General features: G+C 45.7%; 1 protein-coding gene across 1 annotated transcript in view; it reads left to right on the top strand.

Moving 5' to 3' along the window:
- Positions 1–20,264, top strand: part of NSUN3 (NOP2/Sun RNA methyltransferase 3) — a 133,533-nt gene that overhangs the window by 72,499 nt on the left and 40,770 nt on the right. The window contains exon 3 of the mRNA XM_085622334.1: positions 6,644–6,990. Coding sequence (XP_085478460.1) covers positions 6,644–6,990 — 347 coding nt within the window. The remainder of the gene's footprint in view (positions 1–6,643; positions 6,991–20,264) is intronic.

Genomic DNA, 20,264 nt, shown 5'->3' with positions numbered 1-20,264 from the left:
TGCACACCCTACGGACGCTCCTAGTGAGCCCACATGGCATACATTGATTACCAGGTTATACAAGGCTGCAAGAGATGAGAAAGTTGTTCGTTCTTACAGAAGCCTCGATCGCTGGAATGAAAGGCTTCTCCCTCTGATCACTCAAAAGGAGTGGGAATATTGTTGTCAGTTAACTAGCGCTTTCATGTCCAATGGTAATTTGCGCATCCTTCCCTTTCAGTTCTTGCACCAAGTATATCATATACCACGTAAGTTACATAAATATGGCCTTCGTGACCATGACACATGCAAACGGCGTGGAGCTCAGGGGCCTGATTTCTGGCACCTCGCCTGGGAGTGCAATCGGGTGGCTGGGTTTTGGGTGGAGGTGGTACACAGAATACAAACCTTGACGACTATTACTCTGCAGTGTACTCCACCGGTGTGTCTGTTGTGCTATACACCAGCTTTGAAATGTGCAACTGGCAAGTTTATTAGTATTGCGTTATTGTTGGCCAAGAGGAGGGTGCCGTTGAGATGGGACAGTTAAGCTTCTCCGCTGCTGGACAATTGGATAAGGGATCTTGTGTACTGTAGGGAGGACCTAGAGCTGTATGCAGAAGAACTTCCAGCCTCTTTTTGACCCAAGGACATTTTTATAACCGTTGCTGCAATATTTGAGATCTAAGGAACAAGACACATCATCGGAGTGCGAAGATATATAGTGCTGTTAAACTGTATGTAATATATGAATATCTGTACCAACAGTTGACTGTGTTGGAGGGCAATTGGGCATTAAGACTGGATAACCAAGGGTAGTTTGTTTGAATAAGTTCTTGTGCAATGTATGATGTTAATGCTGTGCACAATCTGTGTTTTCGAACTAATAAACTATTTAAAAAAAAGAATATCTCATAGCACCCATCTGTATCAAAAATATTCTCTGCATGGAAGGGAGTATGTACTGTAATATGGAGTGGGCTAATCCTTGCCTCCTGTTACGATAGCTATGAAATCTTTCATTTTCTATCGGGACCGGAGCCCCAAGGGAAAAAGCTTTTGAAGCCATGACTCCTCTAGCTGAGTGAGCACCAAAGACGAAGGTATGGATGCCAGCTTCATGCATGGCCCATTAGACTCATCTCGCAATAGTAGGCGAGGACACTGCCTTGAATGGCTTGCTCAGGGCAATCAAGAGTTGCTGTTCTCTGTGCGGACGGATATCTGCCGTCATTGCCTTATAACACTTAATACACCACACCACACAAAATTTAAGGGAATCTGGAAAAGAATGATAACAAATCATTTAAGAATTACATTTTATGTGACAGAGACATTAAAGGTAACCCCATCCAGGGTGAATACTCTACCGGTTATCTCCAGTGCTCTGACATCAGAGACCCTACTGCATGAAATTAGACATAAAAAGGCGACCAATTTGGCAGAGAGTTCCTTCCTTGAAAGGTACTTATTGGATTGCCAAGACAAGAAAAGGTTAAGGACTTTATTAAGGTCCTTTAGGGTTGAAAATCTAGGCTCCGAAAGAAGGGATTACCGAATTTCCCTCAGGAATTTCCTTACCAAAAGGTGCTCCCCCACGGGTCGATCTCCAATCACCATATGGCCCACCGATATTGCTTACCTGAAAGTGTTGGTAGACCTATAAGCTAGGCCCTCAATGGCCAGGGAGGCTAAGAAATTTAGGATATGGACAACGTCCGCCCCCACCGGTTCCAGGTGTCATTGGTGACACCAGTCCAACCATCAAGACCATACATATCTGTACTGTTTGACAGTACTTTCAGCCCATGCCTTGGAGAGAAGTCTGAAAGCCCTGGGACTTTTCAGCTTTCCGGGTATTACTCCATACCATAAGGAGATGGGACCCTTCCAGTACCAGTTAGTTGCGATTCCCGTTGGGATCCCCAAGAAGATCTGAAAAGAGAGGTAGAAGGATTGGAAAATCCCAAGAAAGTTGCAGTTGAACCAGATAACAGACATGCAATTTCCAGACCTGAATCATTGGCACCGTCTCCGCCTTCTGCAGTCTCACGTTGGCCGAGAGGCGAATTATCATCGTGAATGGGGTAAAGGCAGATCCATGTTCCAGGAACCAATCTTGGAGAAGGTCGTCCGTGGCTGCCGCTTCGAGGTCTACCGCATAGAGGACCGCACGTGATTCAAATTCTCAGAATAGACCACAGATTAATTTGTGGGCGTTTATACAACCGCTTAAACTTTTGACTCGATGACTGCGACATAATGGGATAATATCCACTACTTAAAGAAACGAAAAGCCCTTTGAGACCAAAATTACAATATTTTTGGATGATCGAAGCCATTAGTTCAACTGATTGATTTGGGATAGAGTCAAGATATAAAGGGGTCAACCTTTTAAATAATATTGTCCTGAGGATGGTCTTGTGAAAGAAAATTTTGAGACTGAAACGTCGACTCTCACACTGTTTTCCATCGAAAAATTCTTTAATTGTTGTGAAAAAGTGTTTGACAAGTTAGAAAGTGAAGGCATGAAGAATTGATCTATTGCCTTCCTTTGTATGAATATTTTTTGCTATGTGAAGTACCCTTTTTGCACTGTGAATATAAATTCAATTTTTACGTATACACCAGACTTTATCTTTTTCTTTTTCCTCCTTTTTATTCATCTATTGTATTTAGGTTGATATGTGCTGATATATTCGCATTATCTGTAACTCTTTTCCAGTTACATTGAACCTATTCAAGAATATAAAACGTGCCAAAAAACAAAATTGTAGGAATTTAATTAACCTACATCTAATTCATTATTGGAATTATACAAATTAATTGTTAAACAAATCCCTTGAAGGCACCTGTCTACCTGTTTATTCATATTTGCCCGAGCCCTCAAGGGTATATTGGGTTGTCCACTGTGTTTACTCTGCTTCGAGGTCTAGGCACCAGCTGAAATACTTGAGAAGATGATGGTCCAGGCGCAATGCACAGAAATCCACTGAAAATGGACCTCGTCGGGCTTGAAGGCCTTGGGACACAGATGGGTTAAACTGCCAGCGGCTCATATCTTTCAGGTGGCCCAAGTGCCAGTCTGCCACTTTGTTGGATTCTCCAGGGAGATGTTCTGCCATTACTGAGTCCTTATTCACTAGGCAGTGGTCCCAGAAATCTCTGGCCAGATTGGAGAGGGTCTTCACGTGCGGACCCTCTAGATGATTTATGTGTCGCACTGCTGCCACATTGCCCATATTGAGGAGGACTCAGAATTTCGTTTGATCCTTTGTTCAACAGCAGACCGCGAAGGAGCCTGCTAGAAGTTTGAGACAGTGGATGTGCTTGGACCATTCGTGAGTGGACCAACGACTTCCGGTGAAGAATTCCGCACATCGTGTCCCCAACCCATAATGCTGGTGTCCGACTGTATGACCAGGTTTGGGAGGGAGCCAAATATTACCCGGCTGTTCCAGGCCTCCATGTGATTTAGCCACCACTGTATCTCTTCCTTGGCGTTGTCCATTAGAGGGACCTCCTAAGAATAGGCGAGGCCTTCCTAAATGTGGAATGCTTTGAGACATTGCAGGGCCTAAAAGTTGAGAGGACCTGGAAAGATGGCCTGGATGGAGGATGACAGGAAGCGCACCAAGCTCGCTATCTGCCCTAAGAAGGTGGTTGGTGTTTGCCGCTGTTCGACGCTGCTCGTGTCTGATCTTGTTCAACTTCCTGGACAGAAGGCTGAGAGCCTCCTGAACAGAGTCTACCTGGAAACTCAGGAAAACCAGACACTGCGTAAGGACCGACTTCTGTTGGTTGATAATGAAGCCAAGGGATTCCAACTGACAGACTGCCATCTGAAGCATGAGTAGAATGTCTTCTAGGTAGACAATGAGGCGAACCTTTGTGAAACACCAAGGGACGATGACCGGCCGAACCAAAGAGCGGTAAACTCGAACGTCTGTCTGTCTCCATTAAATTTGAAGGTAGCGGCGGTGGGGAAGAGATATCGGTACCATCAGATAGGTGTCCTTGAGGTTGAGGTGCACCATCTAATCACTGAGTTGAAGGAGATCCCTCAGGAGGTGAATGCCCTTTTTTAAGTGGCGGAAAACCAGCCACTGGTTGAATTCCTTCAAGTTGATTACAGGGTGTCGACCGCCATCCCTCTTGTCCAACAAAAAGAGGTTGCTGTTGAAGCCAGTCAGGTGAGGATACGTTGGAACGATCGTGCCCCTCAGAGCAAGTCTTCCACCTTGGCATCCACTAGGGAGGTGGCGTTGACTGACATACCCAGCAGGATAGTGGGCCTTCACTGGAAGGGAGAACCGTAAAACTCTATATGGAAACCCTGTATGGTTTGCAGTACCCAAGCATCTCAGGCGATCATAGCCCAATTGTGGATAAACCCCTGGAGTCTGCCCCCCAGACGTTGGTGCAGGAAGAGTTGAGCACTCACCTTGATGGGAACCTTGATTGCCGCCACCTCTGTGGCTGCCTCTGGAACCCCACTCATGGGGATAACTTCTGGTGGGATAGAAGGTGGCAAACCTCGATGCGTCTTGGTACTAGCCTTGTTTGCGTGATAGCTTCTGCCATGGGCTGCAGGATATAAGTTGCTGGCCGAGCGCCCTCTGCCTTGGCCTGTCCCGGTGAAAACCTGGGGCGTGAATATGCATTTTATAGATGCCTGAGCCTTGTCAAGTGAGTTAAAAGTCGCCACAAATTTGCCTAACTCGTGAATGAAAGGGTACCCGAACATACCCCCTGAGAAATGGGGCCAGCTGCTGATGTAGCATGGTCCTCTAAGTTGGGTTCAATCTTTATACGAAGAGAATGGTGCCTCTCCATGGAGATGGTGCAATTCGCATTCCCCAACAGAATAATGGCCCTTTGGGCCCACCCAGACAGTACGTCTGGCGAAATCAGGGTCCCGGATGCTTTTGCGTCCTCCACCATGTCCAAGATGTTTATTAGAGGACCAGGCACATCTAATAGTTTATCTTGGCAAGCCCGCCAGGACCTGTCAATACCCTTCTTGGGGTTTCGCATATATTTCCCCAGAAAGCTGGCCATGCGCTCGTCTATGTCTGGGGTTAGAGCCACCTTGTTGATGAGGCTGAAGGCATTCCGCCCATAGGCAGTTACGGATTTCTTTATCTAATGGTTTGCATATTCGGTTCGCAAAGTAAGACGCCACCTTCTCTGCTGGGACCCATTCAGTGGATCGTGGGTGCCGAAGCTGTTCAGGGTCTAACATGTCGGAGGACCCCAAGCATCGATATCAAAGGTAGGATCCCTTTTGCGTTTCGGAAGCCGCGCATGTTTGGCAGACATCCTAGCCCCAGGGAATCTTTCCCTCCAGGGACGAGTTTAAAGCATTGTTCTGCATATTGCAGAAACGTCTGCTCCAAGGGAGCCACCACCTGCGAAGCCACGTTTAGGAGGGAGGCATCCATGGCCTCACAGAAACGCTCATCGATAGGGAGGTAGGTAATACAATCCTCTTCTGTATATGTTTCCTCAGCATGACTCATGAAGCTATGTCTTATTGGGCCGCCCAATGTTTGAAATGCACTGTATATACCAGCATTTGTAAAGCGCACAGCTACCTCCGGAGAGGTGTCCCGGTGCTGGGGGCCGTCGGGAAGATTAAGCGAGCTATTGCCCAGAGTCACATGGTGCTTGGCTAACCTGTCGCTGGCACCGGGGATCGAACCGTGAACCCCGTGGTCTGGAGTTAGGCACCCTGGCTGCTGTGCCACATCTCTTCCACTTCCACTACTCTGGCAGAACAAGACTGTGTTAGAGGGAATAATGAGAGGTGGGGGTTTTCTCAACCAGTGTAGTAATAGCCCAGGGGGGTCATTAAAGGTCAAGCCTGCTGGACACCACATTCACCCACATGTCTTATCAGGGGTTAAAACGATGTGACTGGGCGGTGTCCACTTGAACTAGGCAATAAACTTCCCAACTGAGAGTAATGTGCTCTCAACTACTACAGACCCCAGTGGGCGTCAAGGCTCCAGGCAGAGGGGGCAGAAGCAACACTCACGATACATACTGGCTGTGTGAGCAACACGCACTGTCAACGGGAGAGTGAGGCACGCAAAGCATGTCGAACGTGTGGGGCCCTCTAGCTGTCGGAGGACCTCACCGAAAGATTATTTTTATCACTTATAAATACTGTACGTGAGTCTACTACCCCTGATTTTCCTTTTATGCCATGTTTCGTAGCAGTAACACCACAATAATGTGCATGTGCTGTAAAGAAAAGTTCTGTTGGTAAGTGAGCATCAGTATGAGTTTTGCATTGTGTGTGTAGAGGTTTACATGTTTGTGTCATATGATCTGCCCAGCTTTTGATTGTCTTTGTGAGCTTGAGTACCACAGGTTTTGTTTTTTCGGAACAGTGCCCACGAACACTTCTTCCCCCGCTCTCAGCTGCATGTGGGTATTTCTTTATATTCCACATAAATTCAGACTTGGTGACAAATTGCCTTTCAAATCCATTGTTTTCATGATACGATACATTGAAATACAAAGGCGCTCTAAGTATTTTTGCATTCCTTGTAAAGTTTCTTACATTCCAAACTTTTTAGTTCAGTGTATAGCATACATTCCAATTGGTTGATTAGTAATTTTATTTAATCTTTTGGTATTTCCATTATTTAATTAGGGAAGTGCTTACGTCGCCGCTCAGCTGGCAGTATGGTATATTACTCAATAAATTCAACTTTACCTGTGAACTAGAGAAGCGTCTGCAGTCAGATGGATTTCAACCCCTCTTTCAAGGAAAGCCATTGCCCTCCCTGCCTGGATCAGTTAAGTGTTATATAAGAAGGGCTCCCGGGAGATTTCCGGCACAGAGGCACCACATTGGTCACCTCAAGGAGTACTATCTCCTAAATGCTGCGTCCCTGTTGCCTGTGTTCGCCTTGGAAGCAAGAGATGAAGACACCATCTTGGATATGTGTGCCGCACCAGGTGGTAAATCCGTTGCACTCCTGCAAAATGCTTCTCCAGGTAATATATTATACTATGCTGTTGAGATTTAACACTCTAATTCTGCAATTGCTTTTCAATGAAGTTTATGGATTTTATTCACAAGCAATAACTTATTCAACATTGAGTGATTACTTCAGTGTTTTGGCATAGAAGTGTCTATCGCCCAGTTTTATCACGGTGTTGCAACAGTCCCACTCTTTGAGTGGCATTTCAAAGTCTACAGAACTGACTTTAGTATGACCAATGGTGCACGTGCATTCATGTCTAGCACGTGGCCCTGCATCCACGTGTGTCGCATACATCTTCCCTCAGATAACATTTTTGCTCTGTTGCGTAGCGCAGATTAGGACTGTGCTGCATTGTTATTGTTAGTGAACTTCAATGCAGAATCTTACCCGTTCAGCTAGTTTATGCCAGTTTCACTGCCAGAGGTATGCAACTTCCAGTTGCACAAACTGCCACTTCTCTGGCTTCACTGTAAAGCCATAGTTCTCAATTAGGTTAAGCATTTCTCATTGTCTCCATGCCAACCAGGTGAGACATGTGCCACAATCAGTGACTTGCCAAATGAGCCTTCACTGAACCAGGCACTCTGAGGGCAACTAATAATGCTATCCTCCTCTAAGATATAGGTTATAAAGGTAACATAACTGGGATGTTTTTCACCAAGGGGTTCTGAGTGACCTAAAATATATACCAAGAGTGAAGATTGAACTGTCTCTGATATAACTCATACCTCAAGTTATTATCTTTTACCCAACTGTAACCTTATGTCATTAATAACCCCCCTAATCATCTGCTCATGTTTTTAACTGCTTCACAGAAGCAGAAGAGTAATGGGGGAGCCCTGCATAACATGATCTCTCCTCCCTGTCTCAAGTATAAACTAAAATACCAGGCCTCCTGCCACCCACCCCGCCACCCTCTGTGCCTTAGCTGCACGTCCCCTCAACACGAAGCTGTCCTTTTTGGCTCTTCATCGAGCAGAAGGCTATAACTGCACTGACAGGATATTGGAGAGCCCTGCCAGAGTAGCCTGGAATTCCTTTGTGACAAAGCAACAGTGGGAAACAACTTTTCTTTTCCGCATTTGCAATGTCTTTGCAACAAATAACCATATTTGGAATCTGATGCTCACACTGGGGACTCTCAGTGAGAGCCATACCCAACATATAGAATTATAGATGGGTGCCAGTAAATTACGGTAATGTTTTTCACAGAGTGATTCTGAGTGACAACGAATAGATGAGAACAAACTTTGAGTTGTTTATGATGTCACTCAGAACCCTGAGGTGATAAACATTCCCATAATTCACTTATTATGTATGGCCCCAAATGTCATCTGCCCCTGCTTTTAGTTGCTACACAGTTGCTGAGGAGTAATGGGGGAACCGTACATAACATGACATGATCTCTCCTCCCTGTCCTCAATTATCAAACAAATGGATCCTACAACCCTTTCCCACCCCTCTCTGTGCCTTCCCTTAACTCCCATCACAAGCTGTGCTGTGTTCTTGCCACCGCTTCTCTGACAGACTCTCAGAGAGCCGAGCCAGAGCAGTCTGGAATTCCTTCATGACATAGAAACAGTGGTTGATGTGAAATACATCCCTGTTATTCACTCTTGTACTCCTCTTTACTTTTATGTTATCTATGCCCCCCCCCCCCCCAAATCATCTAACCCTGCTTTCAATTGCCAAGCAGGGGCAGAGAAGTAAAGAGGCTCCATACATAATGTGGCTCGACCCTGTGCCACCCAGCCCAAAACCCCTCTGTGCCTTCCCTCCTCCTTGCTCAAAGATGGGCTCTCCGCTCTCTGTCAAACCAGGAATTTTGGGGAGCCATACATAACCTACCTCACCTCCCTGTCCCATATATAAAAAAACATACATTGCCTACTGTCACCCACTGACCTCTCTGCTTTCCTTCCCTCCCGTCTCCACCCGAAGCTGTGCTCTCTTCTCTCTACTGGAGCAGAGAGACAGTGCTACAATTACAGATTCTCAGACAGCCCTTTGAGAGCCGCCTGGAGTTCCTTTCATGATGTAGCAACAGTGGGACACATCTTTTGTTTTTCTCTGTTGCTGTAACAGTGAAAAACACTGTGGAGTAAATTGCTCATGCCAGACTATATATATCTATTTATGTTGGATGAGTGCCCCATGCTGGGGGCATAGGGATTGTATATAAGTATATCAGGTATTCTGTTGACAAACAGGTTAGTCTTATAGAACTATATCTTTCTCAAAGGCATCAGTCTTGGGGGCACAAGCGGATGTTACCTCTTGCTCTGATTTCCAGACGTATCCATTGTTACGGGCACTGACTTGGATGGAAAGATTCATAAAGTGATACTGTACATAAACAGTGTGATTCACAGTCTGTAACACAGGGGAGGTGGCTCTAAAATTGTGTGAAAATCTATAAGAAGTTATCTGGAGTCTTTAAATGTGCAATTCTCGCGTATTTTGGGATATTGACACTGTGCTCACTGCATTGATCTGGAATAGAGGACGGCACAGGGTGGCGTTGTCGAAGCTTCAGCAAACAACGACTGAGGGTGGTTTGGTGGCCCCAGATTTTAAGGCATATTACTTGGCGGCCCAGATGCAGTGGGTTGCTCGGTGGCTGCTTGTTTGGTAGAGCGGGGTTGAGCTTGGGGATGCCACTTTATCGACGTACCAAGAACTGTATCAGTTATTGTTGACTCTTAAGTTGTTGAGACTACAAAGGACAGGGTTATAAGCGTATGCGGTATGCGATGGTGCCTGCTGCGGGTGTGCATTAGTATGTTGCTGCAATTAATATATGACGGTGCCACAAGTGGGGGCTAACCCTGAATCCCTGAAAATAGACACAAGGTCAACAAAGTAACAATGGGCCTGTGCGCACGTTGATGGTGTAGAGAGAGAAATCTCTCTATATCAAAATTTCACATAAATTGGTGTGGCAGTGCTATCACATTCAGGAGTATTAATTGTTCTTCTTTTTTTTTTTTATTTCTGAATGATTGCCCAGCCAACACGTGTTTCGTCTGGGGAATACCCGAAGACTTCTTCAGGGCTGAAAGGATGTAAAAAGGACAAAATCAGACATTTAAACCCAATACGTAATCAGTGCATTTGTACAGGCAACTGGTAACAAAGTGAATAAGCACCCTCTGTGACAAAATCTGTTTTTACAAGATCCCAATGGATCCACTTTCCAGGTGTTCAATCCCTAGTGAGTATGTCCGTGGTACTGGTGAGCTTACGTATTGTTTCATGATAACAGGAACACAATATTTGCTGGTGCCAATAAAATACATCCGTGTGCAGGATCATGGTGACAACAGGTTGAGGGAGAGAGGGTATCAAAGAGGGAAACGGGAAAGGAAGTGAAAGGCAAGAAAAGAAAGGAAAGGTTCTTGTGAATGTGCTGTGAGGATGGGACAGACCCAGTGGGTCAGGGAAGAGGGGTGAGGTTGGGGAGTAAGAAGAAAAGAGGGGGTGCAAGTGCGAGGAGCGTGCTCAAGGAGGAAGCTCCAGAGTAAAACCATCGAATTGAATGGCCCCATGTGAGATGCTAGTGCAGAGAGAAGTGGAGGAAAGGCAGCGCACTCAGGGCCGGACTGGCCGTAGCGAGCAACAGGCGTTTTTTCCAGGTGGGCCGCTGGGTTGGGGGCTAGTTTTGAGCTCCTGGGGGGCCGTATTTGTTACCGGGGCCGGCAATATCGCCCCCTGTAAAACAATCGGCCAAAACCGGCCCTAGAAAACAGCTCGGTCGCACCCCCACCACCTCCCGGGGGAGCCGGCCGAGCAGTTTGCCAGGGCCAGTTTTGAACCCAGTCCGTCCCTGAGCGCACTGGTGGGCGGGTCTACCTTATAGGCAAGATGAAATTATGTGGTAGATCTAAGGAAAATGATGAGAAGGATGAGCAGCATTAAGGGTGGGTGCGGCTAGGAGGGGGAAATAGAGGATGCGTGGCAACAGGTGAGGAGGATGAAGAGAGGAAGCTCACCTCTCTGCCGGTTGTACTTCCGTCCCGGCTGGAATGTGAAAGTCAAAGTTCTGAAAATTCAAGACGGACCGGATGATTGGACCAAACGGTGGAGCCAAGTATGGGCTTCACTGCAATTAAGAGGATAGATATGATGATGGGTTTAAGTAAGGAGCGCATGCTGTAAGGGGAAGAAAAGGGCCACAAGTACATCCAAAACGAAACTCGGGGAAACCAAAAGTGAGGTTCTAGGGCAAAAAGCCTGGATCTGTCTGTTAACGGGGAGGTGCTGATGAACAAAAAAAACAACATGGTAGTAAGTGGTTGAGGATGCAGCGGGGGGACATGTTGGCAGTGGCCAGACACTGCTGGATCAGGTGGTTGCAGAAGTCTAGAATCTGGGCGCCTTACTTCCCTGACATCCCTTTGAGGACCCTTGCAGTTGGAGCTGGCTGGACGATTGGCAGCAGCTGGGTGTGAACGAGTGGGAGGCCTCTTTCGAGATTTTTGTTGTTGATGATTGAGGAGCTAAGGACCGACTTTGAGAAAACTTGGAGAGAGGAGTTGGCCTAACGGCTAGGACGGTCGACCTCAAATCTGGGTAACTGGGTTCTAGTCTCGGCAATGACGCTGAACATCTTGTGATCCTGGGCAAATCACTTAAGTTCCCTGTGCCTATCCAAAAAAATTAATGTGTGTTCTCATGTAATGTAACTGGTGCTATGTAAAGCGCTCTGATACCCGATTCGGGTCAAGCTCGCGCTATAAAAAAACTCTGCAAATAAAAAAAAAATGTAAAAACCTGCGAGCCATTTTCTCTTCCACGGGGCGCTGGTGGCTGCCATTAAGGAGCAGTTGGGGGTGGGGGTTCAGTCTGGGCCCTCTTTCCATATGGGTTGCTGGGTTCTTTGCTACACCTCTGGTACACATAGGGCTGTTCCGAGCTTGTATGGGGCTCTCCGCATGGATATGATTGCTCCGTTGGCGATGCAACAGGATCGTTGGGTGGCAGATATTGGGCAGCCGATCAACAATGCAGATTGGGTGAGAATACTGGAGCAGGCCCCCAGGGTGTCATGGAATGCCCGATTCAAGCTGATTAATTTTTACCCGGTTCACCAGGCATATCTTACACCAGGTAAGAGTAATAAAATCTACCCTGGGGCCTCCGAGGCCTGCCCTAGATGTGGCACATTGGGGGCGAAATTGATGCATATGATGTGGGATTGTGTGCAGCTGTCTGATTACTGGGTGGAGATTATTGATTTTCTCAATACTGTCACTGGTCGCAATATCCAGCTTTCATCAGTGACATGCTTATTGGGGTAATTCCCCTGTCTGGCGAAGAATAAACTCACCTCTAGATTCTTAGATCTTAGATTTTATTTCTGTTTTTATTATTGAAAACGTAACGGTCACATTTATACATAAACATCTTAACCCCATCTTAGATCTGGTTTTGATATTAGCGAAACGCTTTATTACCCTTCAGTGGAAGGCTTCCGTAGGGCCACGGATTGATCACTGGAAGCATAATCTCATTAAGTGGGCTGGTTATGAAAGCAGCGTCTTGTTTAGTGAAGTCCAGAGTGAGAGTGGCTCTATAGAAGTGGTGAGAACTTAAGAGGGGTTATTGGATGAGGTTCGGAGGGGGGACTATGAGTCGGAGGCTGGCTCACCCTCTTAGGGTGTTTGGTGCTCTGACTACAGAGGCTTGTTCCTTTCCTCGTTTGGGCTTTGGTTCCAGGGTTACTGGTTCTCGTAAGTAGATGTGGAGTGGTGGGTTTCACTTTCCTGTCCTATACTAGTTGTGAAATGCTGCAGGTTTGCCTGCTTCCCGCCATGCAACCTTTTGATATCCTTGCGCTGGCATGGTTAGACAGTTTATGGACTCAGGTTTAGGTGGGGCTAGGCCATCTATGGGGGTGCTGGTGCGTGAGCATACTACCCTTCTTGCCGAGTGCTGGGTCTGACGCGTGGTGGGTGGATTACGGTGGGTTAGTCCCAAATGTCTGAGATGCCTGTGCCTGGAATTGTGTATTTCTCTTTAACATACCACAACATCTGGACAGTGCAGGATGGATAAGTGCCAATACATTTTGTTCACAAAAGGTGATGAAAGGTATGCTTGCAATAAGTCTGACCTCCGCAAATCACTCAAGGTAGCACTCCAACCCATTGTGCGTTTGCCCACCATGCCACCCCAGATTAGACCAATGAAATGCAGATTAGTCTTCATCCTCCTCCATTATGAACAGTCCATTCTGCCAGGCCAGGTTCTTTATGAACCGGAACACAAGCAATCCAAAGACCGGTTTCAGCTTGATTGGGCCTCTTCAGTCATGTGTAGATTGGTTACAAAGCAAGTTACTTTCGCCACAGGCACTTCTCCCCCTGGTCCCATCTGGCCAGCTCTGGTGTGAGAGGAGGAACTGAAGGTTCATAAGAACCTCTCTGTGGGGCATACAGTCTTACTGCATGCTATCCTTGGTGTCAGTCAGCAACTAGTTCAAGTGATTGGCGTCCTGGGTGGCATGCGTCTGCCATGTCTGCCACTGCGAGATCCTTTCTCTCTTAGTGCCTCCTCTGACACCAGTGCTCCCAACACACCTGCACTTTTCCTCCTTCTGACCCCATTCCACCACCAGACACCATTCCTAAACCTGACCCAATTTCCCCTGCTGACCAAATTCCTCCTCTATTCCACCTGTGCCTAAATCACCCCATAGCTCTAAACAGTTCCATAACATAAACCTCACCCTTTCCCTAAACGTTCTACCCCGGAAGACAAAGGCCCTGTTCCCCCCCCCATAAACTCCAATAAAAAAATTGAAAAAATCTTAAATCCCCACCAAGGCCCAAAATGTAGGTGTCCGAACTACTATCCTCTCCAGGAGGATTGAGAGTCCCCTCAGGAGGTAATTACAGGAAATGTTGGGATGTAAGCACCACACCTGTAGGCGTTACAAAAAAACTGTAATAGTACACTATTATCCCCCATTCCTCCTCACTTTTATTTGTGTTTATTTGTTTGGAGATTATTTGAAGTACCTATAGATAGAGCATTTTTTATTGTCCCTTTCTTGGATTGAATTTATAATATGTTGAAGTTAAACCTTTTGTGCCTGTGTTTTACTTGTAGATATTGGTTGTTGTTGAAAATGTTATAAAGCTTGCCATATATGACCGCATATTTCAAGATGTTGCTTATGTTAACCACTTGCTTACATTTCCAGGTTTGTTCCTTTGTGTTGTTGCATGTGTGAGACATAGTTCAATCCCTTTCCCATTTCGGTTAAAGGAAAATGGAGTGGTGTTGTGAGCTGGTAGTATGTGTGACATGCTGAGTGGCAATGTGTGTGATTACATTTAACATTATTATTTGGATGACAAATTGTAGGTATACCATCTAGTTTTGTGGATCACATAAAGCAAATGCATACATTAAGTGTGCCTACATCTAGGTTGCCTGTATGAGCAGAATTTCTGGCATGTGGATATGTCTTGCCCTTGACATTAAGTGCAATATTTTAAAATGTTATATATAAGTGAGTGAGTTTGGTAATATCTCCTTGAAGTGGGTAAACGAGGATCAAGGGTAGCCTAGTAATACTTGTGGTATTAAATCAAACCACTACTGTTTGATGTTAATAATAGTATACATAAACTATGGTAAAGATATAAATAGGTTAAGTTATAGTGAGTTAGCATGATATGTTTGTATGACTGGACATTTTGTAAAAAAATGTCTACCATCTTGCTGATTTGAGCTACGGGGTGGTATAAACTTGTGTTAGGTAAGTATTTTACTTGGTTAGGTAGTGTGAGGCATGTTGAAAGGTAGACAACATGGTCAAATGTTGTTAGATGTGCTTTGTTGTAGGTAACGTTAAGTTTTCTGACATTTGTCAACATTTTCCATTTATGTGTGGAGGATGAACTGCCGTGTTTCTTTCGACAGAAATTATACACTAAATATGATGGACGGGTTATTGACCTTCAGTTGTTCCCTCTGCTGTGTTTAGGTGTTATGCCATTGACAGATTAAGGAAAATGTAGTGAAAAGATGACGGACTTTCATCTGTCAAACCGCCATAATCTAGATAGGATGGATTCAAAGGCAGTGGACAGTTTTGGGTGTCGCAATCGTCATACTCTAAATCTGGCCATTAGTTTTGTGAGGTTCTCTGACTTCGTTGTTGCTGTTTAAAATATGGGCAACATTAGAGGTCCTGGACTAATTTCAGTGGAGTAGTCCTGTCCAGATTCTTTGCAATTCATTATGAAAGACTATTTTTTCCTAGTTTCCTGAGTTGGTCATCCTAAGTAAATAAAATCTGTTTGAGATAACGACAGAAATAGTAAGTCAATTGTGACTCAATTCCATTTCCTAAACACACTTTTAATTCAATGTTATGCAAGAAGCCACTAATATCTCAGTGTCTGGCTGTGGGTTTGCCAAGGGATCCTCTGTAGTTCTACACAGAGGAAATTAGTGTAAAACAATAAAATTAGATCTAAGCAAAGGATAGTCTGTGTAGTGTCACTGTACTGATCAAAGAGTCTATGGCATGTATCTTCTGTTGAGACATTAATTTCATAGTAATCAAAGATAGGTGGTCAGTAATGTGCATTATATTCCAATGAAGATGAACTCCATTTCAGCTGCCCTCAGTATACCACTGTTAAATGTCTCATTTCATACCTGTGTTAATAACAGATTAAAATGTAGAAGACACGATGCCCTGTACATTGTATTCCTGCTTCTCCCACAGTGCCATAGAAAGCATTTTGAGCATCACAACTGTATCCGGGAGGCACATATTCAGCAAAAATAGATGCACAAACATATTTAACCAAATTCAAGCTGAACAAGTCACATTTGACCCTTGGGCCTTGCCCATGTCAAGAAACATTATTTGGTGTTTTACCATAAAATGAGTTTATATTAAATGTAGACCCCTGTCCTGTAATGGTGTTTTGAATGGCCCTTCCAGGTGTAGAGAGCGAGGTCCTCAACCTGCTCAACCAGTCACTAGATATGGGTTACGTCCCGACCAACTTTAAGGAAGCTAGAGTTACCCCCTTGCTCAAAAAACCAGGGGCGGATGCAGCCAATCTTAAGAATTATAGGCCGATCTCCCAGCTCCCTTTTCTGGCAAAAGTGTTGGAACAACATGTGTTGAAAACCCTATCAAACTTCATAGAGGAACCACAGCTGCTCCAGATGAAACAGGCATGTTTCAGGGCTCACCACAGCACAGAGCTGGTAATGCTGGCAGTGATGGACGAACTCAGACTCATGACTGACAGCAGGAAGCCATGTGCCCTGGTCCTGCTAGACCTATCCGCGGCATTCGACACGGTCAAGTATGACCAACTACTGTCGCGGGTTTTAGAGTTGGGCATCCAGGGGTTTGGCACATCAGTGGCTTTCGTCCTTCCTGTCAGGTCGATCCCAAAGAATCCAGTTGGCTGATCGGGTGTCCAACATTGGCGTACTAATGTGCAGTGTCCCTCTGGGATCTGCGGTGTCCCCCCCCCCCTCCTTTTCAACAATATCTATCTACAGCCCCTGGTGGCTGTATGGCCCGCATGGAGTGCCAAGTTTTCATTTTCGCTGATGACACGCAAATTATCATCCGGATTGACAACTCGCCCACACACGGATGCCAAACATACTGAGGTACTCGGTCAATTGGATGACAGCCAACTCATTAAAAATTAACCACGACAAAACCGAGGTACTGGCCATCACCACTGGGAACAACCCATGGAACGACCTTTTTTGGCCACGAGAGCTAAGCCCCACTCCCATGCCAGCCCTGGTCGTAAAAAGTCTTGGCATAAAAATAGATGCCAAGCTCTCCATTTCAAACCAGGTATCTACCATGGCAGAGACATGTGTGGGCCTACTGAGACAACTGCGGAGACTTGCCCCTCTTCTCTCATTCACGGCACTATGGATGGCGGTGTTGGCAATGATTATGTCCAGGTTGGATTAAGACAACTCTCTGTATATTGGTCTTCCTGAGAAGCTGCTAACAAAACTCCAAGTGGCCATGAACGACGCTGCTAGACTGATTTTCAGGCTCCCAAGGCAGGCCCATGCCGCCTCCCTACTGCAGCAGCTACACTGGCTCCCTATCAAACAGAGAGCCAGGTTCAAAGGTCTCTGCATAGCCCATAAAGCCATCCACAGCCGGGCCCCAGCCTACATTAAGGACCGCCTCATAAACTGTGTGCCAGGGTGCACCCTTCAATCGTCTGAAGCTGGCCTTTTGGTCTGCCCCTGCTTCAATACATCCTCCAAAGGGGGCAGAGCCTTTTCCACAATGATCCCTCAACTCTGGAACAGGCTGCCGGAAAGCCTTCGCAGGGAACCCACCCATCTTCCATTTAGTGCAAAACTCAAAACCCTTCTTTTTACTGAAGCCTGGGGCACAACCTAGGCCAAGTTCGGTGCATGTACATGCTGATGTGGCGAGGTTAGGCTCTCTCTCATAGCGCTAAGAGACCTGTCGCTGATTATGCACTCTAGATGTCCCAGTTAACATTAACATTACAAATAGAGGCCAACTATATATAAATTAGACTTTGCCTCACACCAAAAGCCACAGATCAGTCTGGATTGCTAGGCTGCATGCTGTCTGCATGGAAGCATAATAATAATCCCTTTTACGTTGTTGTACCCTTTTTGGGCCAAACAGGGCAGAGCAGTGCTGCTTGAGCACTTAAGCCACAGCTACACTACCAATGCCTGTTCGCAGCAGTCCCACATTGGGTGACTCACGAAGACAGCAAAGTGTGATAGATGGCAATGCATTAATCATTCTTAACCACAGCTATTTATAGAGGGCAGCATCCCATTACATGTTTTTTTAAGCTTGACACTGCACATACAGACAGGGACAGGCCTTATTTGCTGCTGCTTAAAAACATCTCGCTACTTTCTCTTGTTTTGCTCTATCCAGTCCATGAATGCGGATTTGTTTATGGCATCTAAGCTGCTTCTGTTTCAGAAATAGCAAGGGTGAACTTTTACCAACTTCAAAAATGGGTTTCTAGTAGTTACCATTTCGCAATTTAGAAGGGGCGTGTTTCGGTCACCCCATCCAAATTGTAAATCACTACCATATGCATCAATGATTTGAGACTGGAATTTCAGTCGCAAACCATTGAAAAGTTAATGACTCTTAAGTTGGGGAAATAACTATTCGCAGAATGGAAAGTGCCCAAAGGTAAATGGGGTAAAAGTTTAGGAGACCTCGGCCAACTTTTGTGGCAGTGAAACCAGGCTGCTTTGAAAAATAAGAGTTTACCTTATTTGAAATCAGTCACAGACATGGTGGTCTACTTACTCTTGCAGGCCACCACACCTGTGACTTTGACCAATCACAGTGAGTCGCAATTTTCAAACTACATAATAGGCCAGATGTACGGCCATAGCATTTTGCAACTTGCAAATTGCGCTCAATTGCGAGTCGCAAAATGCTATGCTATGTACAACAGTGTCAGAGACACTGTTTGCGATTCCCGATGGGGTCGCAAATTGCATGCCTCATCAATATTCATGAGGCTCTCGCAATTTGCGACCCCATTGGGAATGGCTGGCCCTCCCAGGTATGGTGGCCTGCTGGGCTCAGCAGTCCTCCAATGTCTGGGGCTGCTTTTAAATAAAGCAGTTTGTTTTTTAAATGCAGCTCGTTTTCCTTAAAGGAAAACGTGATTTATTTAAAAGAAGAAAAATTAAACGTTTTCGTTTCATTTTTTAAGGGCAGGTAGTTGTCCCTGAGACCACTGCCTGCCCCTAAAAACATTTTCCTCTGTATTCACAAAGGGGAAATGGTTCCCTGGGGACCCCTTCCCATTTGCGAATGGGTTACCACCCTCTTGAAGAGGGTGGTAAATTGTGAGGGTTTCGCGGCCGCAATTGCAGTCGCAAAACATTCTTACATAGGGTAGCAAGTCACAAAAAAATTGCGACTCGCTAAATAGGGGTTGTACATGGCCCTAGTGTATTTTGCATGCGCAAACGGGTCGCAAACCCGTTTGTGCATAAAAAAAAGGGTCGTACATTTGGCCCAATGAATATTAATTAGGTAGGTCGGATTATGACTCACCTTATTTTCCAATCCAACCTATCAGTACTTAGTTCGGTTCGCAAAAAAAAGTTTATGGGAAGAAATTGCGACTGCTTTTTGCGACCTCAACAATAGTACATCTGGCCCTTAGTGTTGTGCCACATAGTTGCAAACTGCCGAAATGTTACTGCTTATTTTGTAATAACATTCTTCACGTTATCTTAAATCCCAAACCCATGCTTCTTGACTAGCCACAACTAACATCTTTGAATCTAATCTCATAGAGGCTGGAGGTAGGGCCTCTACTTTTAAAGGCTCGATCCTGGGCTCAGTAATCGACTACTTCTTTTTATCCTCTGGCGTCTTAGCTAGGGTTCTAGCTCATTCAGTTATTCCATCTGTACATAGTGACCACAATCCGGTATTTTTAGAGGTGGCCCTGCCGAAGAGCTTGGGCGTAATGCACCTTCCCTGTCCAAGAGACCTTTCCCTGATTGTGAAAGATCAGGGTCGCAGGGTTAAATGGGCTAAGGTGGCCCCTGCCTCCTTTTTACAGGAGTTGTGTGCTAAGATGGATGGGCCATGGACCACCTGTTTGAACCAACATTCGACAGCAGAGGAGGTGGTCGGGGCCATCTGCGCACAGATTTCTAGGGATCTGACTTCCACTAATTCCCGTCGAAACAACAGTAATCCCCCTAGATGGTTTGATGGGAGTTGCTCTAGGGCGCATAGGATTTTGTATGATGCACTAAAAAAGAGCCCTAGGGATCGGGGAGAAATCTCACACGCGAGAAGGGCCTATAAAGCGGCCATTGCTAATAGGAAAAAGACAATAAAATCAGAAGCCTGGAATAATCTTCTATCTATTGATGTCCTTCGGGACAGCGGTAAGTTCTGGGCCACAATAAATAACCCATTCTTCTCAGATGTTGAGGGTACCACCCAGGACTGTGTCATCCAGGACGAGCTTTGGTATGACCATTTTAGTAAAATCTATGGGACCTGTGGCGCTAGCGCTAATAGTGGTCTTCTTCCCTCTGTAGCCTGCTCCTTGTCTTCCCTAGTCTTTGAGCAGGGGGATGTGGAAATGGCAATTAAGGAGTCAGCTAGTAATAAGGCACCTGGCCCTGATGGTGTACCAGCCGACCTTTTCGCCTCTTCTCCTAATGTTTGGGCAAGGATCCTAGTTAATGTTTTTAACGCCGTCTCAAGCTATAGGTTTCCAG

The sequence above is a fragment of the Triturus cristatus genome, chromosome 8 (assembly GCF_964204655.1).
Source record: "Triturus cristatus chromosome 8, aTriCri1.1, whole genome shotgun sequence".
NCBI classification, from domain to species: domain Eukaryota; kingdom Metazoa; phylum Chordata; class Amphibia; order Caudata; family Salamandridae; genus Triturus; species Triturus cristatus.
This window is presented reverse-complemented; position numbering and strand designations above follow the sequence as displayed.